At 39.8% G+C, this 13,504-nt stretch overlaps 2 protein-coding genes across 4 annotated transcripts; one reads left to right on the forward strand and one right to left on the reverse strand.

The window, feature by feature from the left end:
* Positions 1 to 225: 225 nt before the first annotated feature.
* On the forward strand, positions 226 to 7,900 carry sap30l (sap30-like). Of its 2 annotated transcripts, none has more exons than XM_077592803.1 (4): positions 226 to 845; positions 3,189 to 3,302; positions 3,909 to 4,007; positions 6,503 to 7,900. In XM_077592803.1, the coding sequence occupies exons 1-4, from the start codon at positions 660 to 662 to the stop codon at positions 6,632 to 6,634; spliced, it is 531 nt and encodes a 176-aa protein (XP_077448929.1). In that variant the 5' UTR covers positions 226 to 659; the 3' UTR covers positions 6,635 to 7,900. The 2 variants fall into 2 exon arrangements, with proteins under 2 accessions (XP_077448929.1, XP_077448928.1); XM_077592802.1 differs by having other exon boundaries at positions 227 to 845; positions 3,189 to 3,311.
* A 4-nt stretch (positions 7,901 to 7,904) lies between these two features.
* Positions 7,905 to 12,421, reverse strand: LOC144068348 (heart- and neural crest derivatives-expressed protein 1-like). Of its 2 annotated transcripts, none has more exons than XM_077592801.1 (2): positions 11,687 to 12,421; positions 7,905 to 9,402 (listed from the first exon to the last, which is right to left on the reverse strand). In XM_077592801.1, exons 1-2 carry the CDS (start codon positions 12,200 to 12,202, stop codon positions 9,304 to 9,306), a joined length of 615 nt encoding a protein of 204 aa, XP_077448927.1. In that variant the 5' UTR covers positions 12,203 to 12,421; the 3' UTR covers positions 7,905 to 9,303. The 2 variants fall into 2 exon arrangements, with proteins under 2 accessions (XP_077448927.1, XP_077448926.1); XM_077592800.1 differs by having other exon boundaries at positions 9,312 to 9,402; positions 11,534 to 12,421.
* Between the last annotated feature and the right edge of the window lie 1,083 nt (positions 12,422 to 13,504).

The raw sequence follows: 13,504 nt of genomic DNA on the forward strand, positions 1-13,504 counted from the left end.
TGATTTTGTCACGCGATTTACTGAGCATTTTGTGGCTCAGCGTGTTCTTACGAGGCTAAATAGTTGGTTTAATACCCCGTCCGACCCAACAACAACGACATCTTTTCAAGCTGTGTGGAAAACACCGAAGTGTTGTATAGGGCGGTGCCAGTTCGAGACCGGCGTTCCTCAAAGCCAATCACACAGTGGCATTTTGTCACTGCCCCGCCTTTATTCCAAAAAATGACCAATCGTGACGAGCGAGGGAAACTTCCGTTACCGACACTCCAGCACGTCTATTGTACGATGCGATTGTCTCGATTTAAACTACAGATTTGTTTGTATTTATCATAAACAAAGTTGTTTCGCTCGTCGAGTTTTATCATTACCAACCCACGAGTCGCTCGCGATTGCTGTCATTCGCGAAACGTTAGCTGTTTTGGAATATCCAGCCCACCTTGCGTTTGCGCTAACTCGTCAGGGCTAGCACACGTTAGCCGGCCGCGGTTCGCTAGAAGACGGGAGCATGATATCAAGGCACTACGGAGGAATTGGGCTATAAAACGCTACCTTTGGCAAAATCAGCCCGAGCGTACACTTTTGATAGGGGATTTGGTGGTGTCGGGTTTTATCGCCCCACATTATTTCACCGAATCCCCTCCGGGGTAGTTCCTTCCAGGATGAATGGCTTCAGTACCGAGGAGGACAGCCACGATGGGCCGCCCGCGCCGCCCCTCTACGGCCAGAGCTGCTGCCTGATCGAAGACGGCGAACGCTGCGGCCGCTCCGCCGGCAACGCCTCCTTCAGCAAGCGGATTCAGAAGAGCATTTCGCAGAAGAAGCTCAAGCTGGACATCGACAAGAGCGTGAGTGACATTAGAAAGAACCAAAAGGGCTACTTTTGCACATGTTGGGTTCTGGAAGACATTCGGCAAATGCAAGTTAGCCGGTTGATTGACAGCTAATGCTAAGTGAACACGGAATTTCTTCAATCTTGGATTTTAATACCGTTTGGATCGTTTTGGGGGGGTCAGCCGCTTTGAAGTTTGTTTTGTTAAGGTTAAGGATGGGTTATTTAATGCTCCTTTCGTATAGCCACTGCGTTTAAACTACTGTGCTAACGTTACCTTAACCTTTGCTGTATTTAAAAATAAGTAATAAAAAGGTCAACTTGGTCCAAGTGACATTTGCCCACTAATTTTATTCTTAAGAAATGACTTCAAAGTTATTTGAAAAATGAACGGGACAACCAACACACCACGTCACTCTAATTGTACACAACATTAATAAACTTCACTACTTTTACAATCTAAAGGGCTTTAAAACATTACATATTGGAAAATACTGTAGTGTAGGTGCACCAAAGTACTCTGCCCTCGTGAAAATAGTAACGTTACAATATCTCCCAGAAATCACAACCTTTTTACATTTTGTTTGGTTGGAAACTTCAAACGGAGTATGAACCAATAATTGTGTAAAGTCAATTAGGCTTATATATTTGTGTTTGTAATAAATTGTATGTTGGGAGATCATTTTAGATGTTTTTTTAGACTTTCTGATTGAAGAAGACCCTCACGTTACAGTAGAAAATGGAGCATGTGAACCCTTTCCTTTAGTCTGTTCTGGTGGACCCCCTCCTAGTGTGGAAGACAGAAATGAATATTAAAGTTTAAATCTCAAATTGAGTAAATTTTCGTCACATTGTCCAACAGTAAGATGATAGAGATTGCAAATATGTCAGTGGCCAGGCCACTCTTTGAAAAAATATTTTTCTGTACAGTCATACCTTGAGATACGAGCTTAATGCGCTCCGGGACTGAGCTCATATGTCAATTAACTCGTATCTCAAATCAACGTTTCCAATAGAAATGAACTAAATACAAATTAATTTGTTCCCACCCTCTGAAAAAAAACCACACCAAAAAATAGGATCTTAAACTGGAAAAGTAGATATCTTTGCACGAGAGAGATGCGGCGAGAAAGACAGTGCGCTGAAATCAAAGGCAGCCTCTTGCGGCTGTCTCGAATGCTCGTATCCCAAAAATTGTCTTGTATCTCAAGATAAATATTTGCTCAGAATTTTAGTCGTATCTCAGAATTCCGCGTAGCTCGAGGTATTACTGTATAGGTTTTTAAATTAAGAACGTTGATTGTCAAATCGCTTCAAAACTCGGAAACCAAGTAAAACGAAAAAAGATTTACAATTGCAGCAAAAGATGTAACAAAACATTGTAACTCCACACACACGATGCTCTATAGACCAACGTCAATTTTTAAGAACACGTGGGCCATCACATGCCGCAGGCAGTGATGGAGAAATGGCGTGCTTGCTACTTCAATGTTTCCCAACCTTCTTTGAGGTGCAGCACACTTTTTCCATTGAAAAAATCTCAAAGGACACCACCATCTGAAAATCTTTTAATTTAAAATGTCGCCTATATTAACAATAGTCATTCATCAAAGTTTTATAGCAGGAATCACATCAACATCCAAAATTATTCCAAAATCTAATTTTTGTTACCAAAAGTTGATGTCTGCGAACCCTGAACAGCTTCCATTTCGTGTGATGCAAAATAAGTAATGTAATGTTTTAAATCACATAATTTTATGACTTATCTCCAAATATTACTTTAATCTCAATATTAAGCAAAAAAATGTTGTGCTCACAGATTTTACATTGCCAAAAGTTGATGCCCTAGAAACCAAAGAACTTCAATAGAAAAATAAGCAACAAAATGACTTTCACAATTTGAATCTTGTAATAGTATAATCTATAATTTAGCATTCATCATATTTTGATTTTAACCTTGTAATAGTTCGATTTTAATCTTGTTATATTCAAATTATTTTTTCTCTCTGAATACTACATTGTATATCTTTTCCGCGGCACACCTGAACATTGCTCACGGCACACCAGTGTGTTGGGAAAGAAACACTGCTACGTCATCAAGGTCACAGAAGGAAATAGTAAATGGAACAATTTGGTAGGAAGTCTACACAAGCTGCTAGATGGAAGTTCATTTCATTCTTAAGTGTGGACGACACATAAGCCCGTGAATTTTTTTTTTCTTCTCCCCAAGCGCATAGCTGATGCACTCCAGATATCTACTGGGCTAAATGTTCAGATTAGTCAGGGGAGTACTTTTATTCCACTACGAAATGCACTTCAACACATTATGCCCAACATGTTTTTTTATTTTTGTTGGCAGGTACGCCATTTGTACATCTGCGACTTCCACAAGAATTTCATTCAGAGCGTGCGCAACAAGAGAAAGAGGAAGACGAGTGATGACGGCGGAGAGTCCCCAGATCATGACGTGGAGGTACCAGAGGTAGAGTTTTCCATTATGACGCTTTTAAGACACAAATTAATACAGTTCAAATTTTTGGTGTAGAGTTTGGATTTTTTAAAATTTGTTGTTAGTCAGGATTACTTGAGCTTCTATACCCACAAAAGAGAGAAAACATGCTGATACAACATTACCATTCCACTCTCTTGCCTCTTTTCTACATCAGTTTTATTGGAAAAATGGCCCAAGTACAGTATTTTTAGCACTAAGTCGCACCAGCCAAAGAATACACAATGAAGAGGAAAAAAATATATGTTGGATTTTTGGGAGGGCAATTTATTATTTTATTAGAAACCAAGAACAAACATTCATTAAAGTGACAATAGCAAAATGGAGAACAACAGGCTAAATAGACAGATGTTAATATAACAGGTTTTCAGATAACTATAACCTAAATTTAAAAAAAAAAAAGAGTCTATCGGGGTCAGAGAGAGAAAAGAAATACCTAAGTTGCACTTGAGTATTAGTCGCAGGTTCAGTCAGCCAAGCTCTGTGAGGAAAAAGTGCGACTTATAGTCTGTAAAATACGGTACACCATGGCCACTGAAAGAGATGGTAAACTGACTCATGTCTTTCCAGGTGGATCTGTTCCAGTTGCAGGTAAACACATTGCGACGCTACAAGCGACACTACAAGCTGCAGACCAGGCCAGGCCTCAACAAAGCCCAACTTGCCGAGGTGACCGCACATTTCCGCAAATTCGGTGAAATATTTTTGGGCAACCACAAATATGCCCCGTATTTTCATACCTATAAAACACAGTGTGATAGTGCGCAGTCTCATTTGCAGGTATATTTTCTGGTTTTGTCAATACATTAGACTCCTCGTCCGATAAGGGGCTAGCATGACACTAGGCTAGCATATGTTATGCTAGCCAATAGCGTATCTATGTTATGCTAGCCGCTAGCGTATCTATGTTATGCTATCCGCTAGCGTATCTATGTTATGCTAGCCGCTAGCATATGTTATGCTATCTGATAGCGTACATTATGCTAGCTGCTAGCGTATGTTAGGCTTGGCACTAGCGTGTTTTTTAAAGGCAGCACGAGCAAAACTGAGTTTGATAATGCTTTATTGAGGTGTAAGGTACACTCTGATATAAAGAGTTCGGCATTTAACATGCTAGGCTCCACTGTAAGTCAGAGTTGTGTATTCTGGGAACTTGATTCCAGCTTTGGCGAAGGCTCGAACAGTGCTGGCCGACACTTGAGCCCAGTCATCCACAATCCATTGTAACTCGCGACATGCAACACTCCCAAGCCTTTGATTCTCCTCGCTGTTTTATCGCCATCGACAATTCATTCCAAATCGTCACGTAACTCGTGTGACGCTGCCTGCCCGAACTACAACGTTGGCCATCTTAGCAAAGCTGTTAAATTGTGTTCGATCCATGGCTTCAGTCCATTTTCCAAGCGTTCACACCCGCATTGTGTTGTAATTCACGCCAGGAATTTACTCTGCATAGCTCTGATATGCTGTTTCTTTAAGTATTGAGTGTTTTTGAGGGTTAAAAGCGCTGCAATCACACGGAAGTCAAATGCCTTGCCACTCCCTTGGGATGTTTTGATTGGATTTACCGTAATGCTTGGAATGCGCGGGAGGCTATTTTTAGAGTGAACGTCCGCTGGTTTGATCGCAATAAGTAGCGTGCCGGGAAGAAATAAAACCAGTCACTCAAGCTGTCAGGGCCATACAAAAATTGAGTTTAGTGCACAGACAAAACGCACTGACCAATTGGGCCATTTTAGAGAGAATTTTAGACTTAAGTGGCCCTATAGGTGTGAAAATACGGTACATCCAATCTACTACATTTGTAGTCCAAACTTTTCTGATTTTTATCCCTGAAAAGATAGCGTTTTTGCCTGTCACATACTATTTATTTATTTACTTATAATGCCTACATATAATAGTAGGCATTGCCTATAAGTACAACCACAGTAATCCCTCAATTATCGCGTCCTCACTTATTGCGAAATCACTGATTTTTTTTTCACCGCTATTAATTTTATTTTTTAAGTTCATCAAAATGTGAAAATCCACGCTGAAACTCGTAAGCGGAGCCGCTTTTGCTGCTAGGACTCAACACTGAAAGAAAGAAAAAGTTATAATAGGGTTGACCCTACTTCACAATTTTTCAATCATCGCGGCCATGTCTGGTCTACATTATCCGCGATATTTGAGGGATTACTATTCCATATCCTTGATATCGGCTTCACTCAATTGTAGCAGCGGGGGCTAAAAACAGATTTGTAATGCCTACTTTTTTATGAAATTTGCTTTTTTTAGCTTGACGTTTACCCCAACCATGTTGTCCTCATTATAGGCGCTACTTGCAATTGTAGTGGTGTTTCACTTTGACGTACGCAGTGTCACAGCACCCACTTGGTCGTAATTGCTGACTGAGAGATTGTTAGACTAATTTGCCGCATCGCCAGGTGGGCTTTACGCAGCCACCTTATGAAAACCTCCTGTATGCGTCCCGACCGGCGGGAGAGGGTGGCGGGGGGGCGTCAAATTTGAACGCCGGATGAATGGCACCGGCTGCAAGTTGAATGTTTCCCCAGACGCGCCGAATCGGGGATAGCGAGACTTGGTTTTTACGAGGCCCGCACATCATTAATAATGCTTTGCGACAGCCGGCTAGCACCCGCAGCTGTGCCCCTGGCTGCTGCCGTAGCATTTAGCCACGTTCTTTGTTTATCTTTTATTTTAAAGGAAAAAAAGCTAGACTTTGTCCGCCAAGCTCAGGTGCTGTCAAGCAAATGTCAGAAACACTTCTCAGTCAGGACCCTAAAACCCTGGCTTACAAATGGCCAATAAGGTAAATCAACATCCATTGAAGTGATTTATTTAGAACTGCAGAAAAAAATGCTCCCTAAGCCAATGCTAATAAAATTTGTAGTCATGAATAGGCCAAGATTGGATACAAGTATGGATGGTCGGTCGACCAGTAACTAGCACAGTTCAGGTCAGTCTGCTGTCATGGAAGGCAACAGGATGCATATTCGACAATATTTATTGTGTTGAGACTGAAATCAACCAATTTGGACCATTACATGTTAAGCATTGAATATACACATTACAATCCAATGATAATTAGTTGTCAAATTGATATGTTGCACCTCAATGTCAAGAGAGCGTTCCTCTGACTCCGACTGTCTGTGCATCTGTAGACGGTGAGCCGTCATTTCAGGAACATTCCGGTGAACGAGAAGGACACGTTGAACTACTTTATTTACATGGTGAAGAGCAGCAAAAGTCGATTGGACCAGAAATCCGACAGCAGCAGCAAACCACTGGACTAAATGAAAAAAGCGACGCTTCAGACCAACCATTCCATCTAATTATTATGGGGAAAGTGAGATCCCTCCCCGATAAGATGGAAGAGCGGTCGGTGCTTACCAGGCCGGAAACGGAGTTGAGGGGTTGTACTCTGTTACTGTTGATTGATTCTTCAGATCCAGACTATTGAGGGACTGTGTGTGCGGATAACCTTGGAAGAGTGACTCTACATATTTTCAACCTCGGTCACAGTCTGGAGAAGTTCCCCATCTAATGGAAGACTTCCTGTGTGTGGTTCCAATTTTTTACATAGGTCTGCAATGTTTTGTGTGTCTTGTCTGTCTTGCTACTGCCACCAAGACATTTCCCGAATATAAAATGAAATCAAGTTCTAATCTAAGAACAGCTAAAATCTGGACACTTCTGCAAGCACTATTAGGTTTCCTTGGAGGACTTTTTTTTTCCTCCCGCAAGCAGCCACGGATCGTCGTTCCCTTTCCCTGTACTTTTCGCTACTCGGGCACCTGGACTCTGATTTTTTGGTTTTTGGGGGTTTTGACGGATAACAACTCACTTTCCCACCAACCGACTAAACCTTGTCGGGAAAGCTACCGTCACAAATTTTTACCAAATAAAGGGACCCTGGACAAGCACTGCTGACATCTTGCATGTTCTCCTGAGATATGTTAATGTATTTGTGAACTTTTAGCACTGAGATGCTTCAAAGTCTTGGCCCAGTTTCAAACCCTCCTGTTATGTTGTGTGCCAAAAGTATTAAGCACAGTAGCTAGCTGCCTGTAAACAACTACAATAGTGATTGGAATACTAAGTAATGGAATGATTTATGACACAAGCCATCTTTAATGGGATTTTTTTTCTATTACTTTTTGCATAATAGGTCAGTCAGTTGACCCATTCTCCCACTTTTCCTGAGAAAGCAACGTTAATAAGGGTCAAATTAAACTACATGCATGGTAAATTCTCGGCAGGTGGGCGTTAATATGTAACATGCCCCTTTTGGTTTGCTTTTTCTTTAGCATTTCTTTACCATTCTTAACCCTAAATGTTGTACTTGTCTGCTTTTCACCACATGGGTCCTTGTACATGCTTACGTGGGATTTTTCAGGGGTTGTTTTACCTTTTTTTCTGTTAGCTTCGCTAGAAAATAACATTTGTTTTTCTTCACACTTAAATGACAACAGCAGCATATAACTATTGTCTTAGAAACTTAACTTGTATTTAAATAAGGCTTCTTATTGCTCCTAAGAATAAATGTACAGGTCAACACATCTGGGTGAGTACTTGTCTTGAGAACGTGCTTATTTATTATGTACAGGATGATTGGATAAAACAAGAAGTAATGGTAGTGTTTTCCAAACACCTTTTTTCGTCCATTTTGATACATTGAATTAGGGATAATAATACTATACTTTATTTTGATTGAAGCGTGACCCAGCAAACATCTTAAAACTTCAACAGTACTAGGTAAACACCGCTAGGTGACAGTATTGTTAAGCAAACATGGTTTGTTTTATTTTACTGTAACATTCCAAACTGTTTATAAAGCTTTACTTCATTTTAAAATTGTTCAATGCTAAATCTAGACATTCACATTTGAGATTTAAAACAGTAATTTCGAGAGAAAAAAATCATAACAACGTTCTACCGTTTTAACTCCAAATATTGAGAAAGGACTCCAAAGTACGTTCTTGCAAAATTTCAATTTTGCTACCTTACAATCACATTAATGACACAAACCTGTTAAAATTCATATTAAGAATCACAAATTTACAAGCCATGAATTGCCTACACAATGACAAAACGTTAGCGAAACCTTTAGCATTAAGAGGAACGTGTAAAAAACGATGCTCGTTGACATTCTTGTCAAAGTACAGCTTCATCTTTGAAGTAATGAAACCTAACCTTTCTCAAACTGATTAAGATTAAAATAAAAATGGCAGACCCCATAAAATAACAATTTATTATATAACTTCACGTCTAACGTACATTTCTGTCCATATTTTTGCAAAATTAATATTAATATACAGTTGAAAGGGTGGTTTTCCTTGTCATTTGCTAGTGTCAAGCGGTGTTTAGAGTGAACAACATTCTCGTGGGTCAATTCAAGCGGACAGTGAGCACGTTGAGGTAGATTGACATTCTTATGGTACAACAAAAACATGAATAAACAACAAAAACATATCAATATATTTATGTATTTTGCCTGAGTATGGTTTCACACTCCGTGGAAAATACCATGAACACCGTCATCTGATATAATCCTTTCGATTTGACGTATTTGAGCATGTTGATTTTACCACAAAATTCAGAAAAAAATGACAAATAATCTACCAAGAAATAAATTGTGCCCCATAAAAGTAACCTCTAAATCCTCAAATAAAATGGCAGAAGACAGTACACGTGATGCAATTACAAAACTAGTGATAAAAGAAATGAATAATTTACTTTAGTGTTTTTATTTGTATTTATTTATTTATACATAATTTAAACGTTTTTCACCGGATTTTTGTATCAGAACGTGACGGGGGGATAAAATATTCCCCTTTTCTCAAATAAACAAATAAACAAAGCAGGACAGACGAATAACCGATCCTTTTTGCTCAGTCGATTGATGCGTTCAGGTACGGTCGTACAAGTGGTTGACGCTGTTTTATAGGGTGGTCGTACGGTGTCATTGGTTGAGCTCCAGAGCCCAAACCTGCTGCGGCCACCCGGTCCGACCCTTCGCCTTCTTCTCGGTGCCGAACGAGTCCTGTGGTGCCCCTTCGTTCTGGGCCAGATGGAGACAACCACATTATTCGTAATTAAAAAACGTAAAAGCACAAACAACAGAAAATAGCCAATGTTCAAAATGTTTTGTAAAATATTTTATTTTCCTATCTGTATATATATTTGCGCACCTGACGTTCAATATGAACTAAAATTGCGTTTATTTCATTACTGCTTATAGTTATATTTCCGCGGCCCGGCGGATAAGTGCGTCGGCCTCACAGTGGGGGAGCTGGGTTCAAATCCAGGTCGGTCCACCTAGTGGAGTTTGCATCTTCTCCCCGGGCCTGTGTGGGTTTTCTCCAGGTACTCTGGTTTCCTCCCACATTTGAAAGACATGGATGGTAGGCTGATTGAACACCCTAAATTGCCCATAGGTATGAGTGTGAGCGTGAATGGTTGTTTGTCTCGTTGTGCCCTGCAATTGGCTGATCACCAATTCAGGGTGTCCCCCGCCTCTGGCCCGAAGTCAGCTGGGATAGGCTCCAGCACCCCCCGCAACCCTGGTGAGGATAAAGTGGTTCGGTATTTCCCCTTTTTATTCATCTTGTATTCAATGTGAAAATACATTCTCAATATACGTCTACTCATAATATTTATGAACACAGCAGCAATCAACTCTTGACCATGTGATCTTATATATTCTACATAAATTTATATATTAACTATTTTCAGAGTTTTATCATGGGGAAAAATCAGTTATTTCACAAAAAAACGCCCTGTTCAAATTTTATTAATGTAATTTCACGTGTTGTATTAATACTAGACTTGGTGCATGGATTTGTAACCTATTTCCGATTTAAAAATATGGTAATATAAATATTAATATCAATGGTAAATGTTAATAGTAGATATTAATAGTACATGTATTTTCCATTTTTTGCAAGAGTTAAGCATGCATGCAAATGTCCATCCTCCGTTTCAACTTTTTTAAAAATCCTTATTTTGAATCATTTTAAGATCACATTCAGTTTCTATTTAAGTAAGAAGAGAATGTCACATTTAAGTATATATTTTCAAAGTACCAACTGCATATTTTTAAATGTATTTAATAACATCATTTTCGATCTTATTTTAGAATAGGAAACTGCTATTCAATGTAATTGGAAAAAAAGGCTTTTAAAAATGCCAATGGAAAGCATGATAAACCCCATTCCCCATTTTTTGCCCCCGACATTTTTTTTCCAAAATCCCAGATTTAGTTTTGTATCCCAATTGAAGAAACTTTAAAGCAAACCTCCACTAAAGGATCTTCAATTGACCTAATATTTTTGTCATGATAGAGCATGTGAAGGTCTCCACTTAAAAGTTATCTCTTTCCGGCTTCAAATTCTTAAATATGACTACTATTTGTAAATTATAGACTCTTACTGATCAAAATTGCCAACGTTAACCAGAACACAGCATCAAGTGGGGTATATTTACTATTGTTTCCCTCAATTTTGGGCATGCACGTCCAACTTTTGCTTTTGACATCGCCCCTTTTCCCTCAGAGCCTAGATTTTCAATGTCTTTTTTTGGTAGAGTCCTGTTAGAAATCTGCCGATTTGATCGAAACCTCCAGCAAAACACTTCTAATTTAAAGAGAACATTAAATCAAATTTCCTTTCTCTCATTTCCAGTCGAGTGGACAATTCAACCATCAGTATTCTGTACTGCCCTTTTCATTTCTACCAATTATTAAACGTAAAGTCAAATGCAATTTTAAAAAAGGATTTACTTTCAAAACTACCCAGTTAAAATTTAAAACATACTAAAAAGTTAACACTTTTTAGAATACACAGACTGCCTTTGAAAATGTGTTAACTTGACATGTTGATTTTTAAAAAAAGCACAAGCCTACCAAACTATTATTTAAATTATCCAATTTAACAACAACCTTGCCTGTTAAATGTCCAAATTGATCCTGTCCCTTTCTCTTTTTTAGATGGCAAAAACACGATTTTAAAATGTTATTTTAAACACAAAGCTCTCATTAAAATAGTTGATGTAATGCAAAGCCCTGTAAAAAGAAAGAAATAAACTCAAAATTTAAATCCGATCAAAATCTCGATCATTTAAATAATACCACACCATTTGAATCGACTTCACTCCGGAAAAGTAGATTGCATGTAAAATTCCAAATGTATTACCGTCTAGTATTTGGATCCCCATTGCAAAATGTGTGTTTTCACACATCCGAGTTTTGTTACATGATGATCTCTCATGTCAGGCCAACCAGCGTTAAAAACGGATGCTTGACAATCGTTTCCCTTAAATCGGGCCGTGTGAACGCTCACACTTACCATGTCCCTTTTCCTTTTCAGGTCTCGGTTTTCAAATTTCTTAATTTCGGCCTTGAAACCCTCCGTGTCCCCGGCGTCCTTGGCCAACACGTCCATCAGGTACGCGATGTAACTGGTCGCCAGGCGTAAAGTCTTAATTTTCGACAACTTCGTGTCTGCGGGCACGTTAGGGATGCACTCCCGGAGTTCGGCGAACGCCGTGTTGATGCTCTCCGTCCGTCGGCGCTCCTTCTTGGGCCCCGCCGTCCTCCGCTTGCTCATGCCCGATTGCAGAGCCTCCAGGCGGCCGTGATCGTGTTGCGAGGAGGCGGCGACGGAGGCGCCCGGCGTCAGCTCCGTTGTGGCCGGGTAGGGCGTCTGGATCTGGAAGTCTGGAGGCACCTCGCCGTGGTTGAGCACCCAGCTCTGGAAGTAGGGCGCATCCTGGTGGCAGCGCTGCACGAACGGGAAGGCTTCGTGCATGAGGTGGTGGTGATGATGATGGTGGTGGTGCTGGTAGCCCCCGATCAGGTTCATCCTGGTCTGGACTGGCCTCTGCTGCTGCTCTCGCTTCACGATTTACTTCTTGATTCCCGTAAGTCATTCGCCGCTCACGTGTTTATCCAACATATCGTTTTTTTTATTGTATTATTATTAATATTATTATTTATTTTTATACACAAAATGTCTCCAAATTTGAAACCCCCACCCCAAACTCCACTTTTGCTTCACACGCGGTGATGTCCTACCGGTTGGTCGGAAATTTTGAGCCGTGTGAAGGTGCGAGGGCCCCAGGTTTATAAGAAGTGCGCATCCCGAAGGTAGCCAATGAAGTGGAGAGTTGTACAGAGTGGGCGGGGTTTGTTTTCCTCTCAATTTTGACGCACTGTTGAGCTCACTGCTTGAATGACGTCATTGCTGCGTGGTCAGGATGATGGCTGAAGACTTAAAAGAAAAACACATTCACATTTCTCGACTTTTCTACATGTAATAACACCTTTTTTTAAAAGTACTACCAATAACTGACATTAAATAAAGTAGCAGGGCAGGCTTTATGTTCAATGAGGCACAGTCCGTTCTAATTGGAACTTTGGCTAAATACACAATACAGTAGTATATGTATATTTTTTGTGTCTAATTCAGAAACTATAACACGGCAATTTAATTCATATTTCTTACACATTTAATCAATTTAACAAATGAACTTTAACAAATGTTTGAAACCAAACTTCAAAATTCAGATCAATTGCAAAGTACATCAAAAGTAAATGCAAAAGCATTTTCCGCATTTTACTGGATCATAAAATAAAATGAATTCTCTTTAACATGATGCTGTTTCTTTCCCACCTATGACCATTGACGTCCAATCCGTTTAAACTGGCATTTTCGGTAGTTAATGATTATACGCTTCAGTGCCATGGAAATGGTTATCCAGTCCTTCCAGTTCATATGGATGGGACGTCTATTGTCGTCAATGGAAGCTATTGGGTTAGTTGCTGTATTCTCTTGGGTAATTACTATTTTGTGTTAAGTTGTTGTATCTCCTCTTTTTTTTCTGGCCTCCGTTCTATCTTGATGGCATCCCAAAAGAAAAACGAATGCGTGACCTTCATGCTATTTTCAAACCATTAAGAGCCGCATATCTAAATACAATCATAAATCAGGCTGTCTGCTTTTTCTTATTCCCCTTCTTTTTTTTCTATATTCCATAAAAGCTCCTCATTCTCTCTTTACTGTGTTTACACATCACCACTTTGCTGCCTTTTCTTTTAAATAATCATCTGTCAAGAATTTAGGGTGAGTTTGTAAGGAACGGGGCTTCCATTTTCATATCTGAGG

The sequence above is a fragment of the Stigmatopora argus genome, chromosome 22 (assembly GCF_051989625.1).
Source record: "Stigmatopora argus isolate UIUO_Sarg chromosome 22, RoL_Sarg_1.0, whole genome shotgun sequence".
Lineage (NCBI taxonomy): Eukaryota > Metazoa > Chordata > Actinopteri > Syngnathiformes > Syngnathidae > Stigmatopora > Stigmatopora argus.